Source organism: Austrofundulus limnaeus, unplaced genomic scaffold, assembly GCF_001266775.1.
Source record: "Austrofundulus limnaeus strain Quisiro unplaced genomic scaffold, Austrofundulus_limnaeus-1.0 Scaffold946, whole genome shotgun sequence".
NCBI lineage: Eukaryota > Metazoa > Chordata > Actinopteri > Cyprinodontiformes > Rivulidae > Austrofundulus > Austrofundulus limnaeus.
The window spans coordinates 137,618-138,700 of record NW_013953348.1 but is presented as its reverse complement, the minus strand read 5'-3'; the positions used below and the strand labels follow the sequence as shown (position 1 = coordinate 138,700).

At 38.5% G+C, this 1,083-nt stretch overlaps 1 protein-coding gene across 1 annotated transcript in view; it reads right to left on the bottom strand.

Moving 5' to 3' along the window:
* Positions 1-324: 324 nt before the first annotated feature.
* Positions 325-1,083, bottom strand: part of LOC106533442 (amine oxidase [flavin-containing]) — a gene marked incomplete at both ends in the record, with an annotated part of 5,253 nt that continues 4,494 nt past the window's right edge. Inside the window, 3 exon segments of the mRNA XM_014029730.1 lie at positions 325-422; positions 730-787; positions 873-926. Coding sequence (XP_013885184.1) covers positions 325-422; positions 730-787; positions 873-926 — 210 coding nt within the window.

Sequence of the window (1,083 nt, the reverse complement as noted above, 5' to 3'; positions counted from 1 at the left end):
TTTTTATAGAAGTTCATTTAACATGCCCAGTGGTGCATGGAATAGTTTGGTTGCATACAGGGACACACCTGTTTATATTTCTATCCTTGTTAGGACCGTGTACTGACTTCCAGTCATATCTGTTGTCCAACACTAACCCTAACTCAAAAATGGCATTCCACTGTATTCTGTCCAGGCTTTTATCCTTAAAACGTGTACTGGTGTGCATACTAGAAAATGTATTAAAAAGGTAACAAAAACACAGATACACACAGGTAAGCATATTACTGCAGCACCTTCACCTTTAAGGCAGTGGCACCAACAACATCCAGTGAGGGGATTTACCTGCCAAACTGGGTCAGGATCCCTGGGGGGAAATAGGCTGTGTAGCAGCCTCCAGAGTACTCTTCCTCACACCAGTTCTTCTCCTCGTAGTGCACAGGCTGCAAGACAAACATRGTTCAAATGATTCAGTTCAAWACATTTATTCATTTCATTTTTTAAACATAACTATATACAATAAAAAACAAAGAAAATACACAAAACAGAATAAAATGAAWGGTAGCAGAAGAAGAATAAATCTTATGTCTGCCCCTTTTATCCCCAGAATATATTCAAACAAAACATCATTTACAAAACATAAAAACATCAACTCAAACAACAATTCCTATAGCTTCACATTTTACTTTTGCATTTTTCTGAATCAGCCTGGCTGTTGTGTTGCAGCTGTTTGTGTGTAAGCAGACTCACATGCAGAGCCTCCTCTGAGCCCAGCACTCTGGAGTAAATCTCACAGATCCTCTTCAGCCTAGAGACACAACAACACAAGAGTTTAGACTGAAGCAGCTGTAGCTGGTCACAGTGAATTTATCACATCTTTTATCTTCTCTAACCTTTCTTCTTTGGTCAGGTCTGACAGCTTCCTGCACTTACGAGCCAGAATAAATCTGTGAGGAGACAGAACAAACAGCAGTTATTTTCATTCTAAAGCTTTACGGTCTGATGTGAGCAGGAACTAATGAACAACCATCCTACATTTTACTACACTAATTGATTTGATTTGATTTATTGATTTAACAGGAAAAGATTACTAAAAATCAAGCC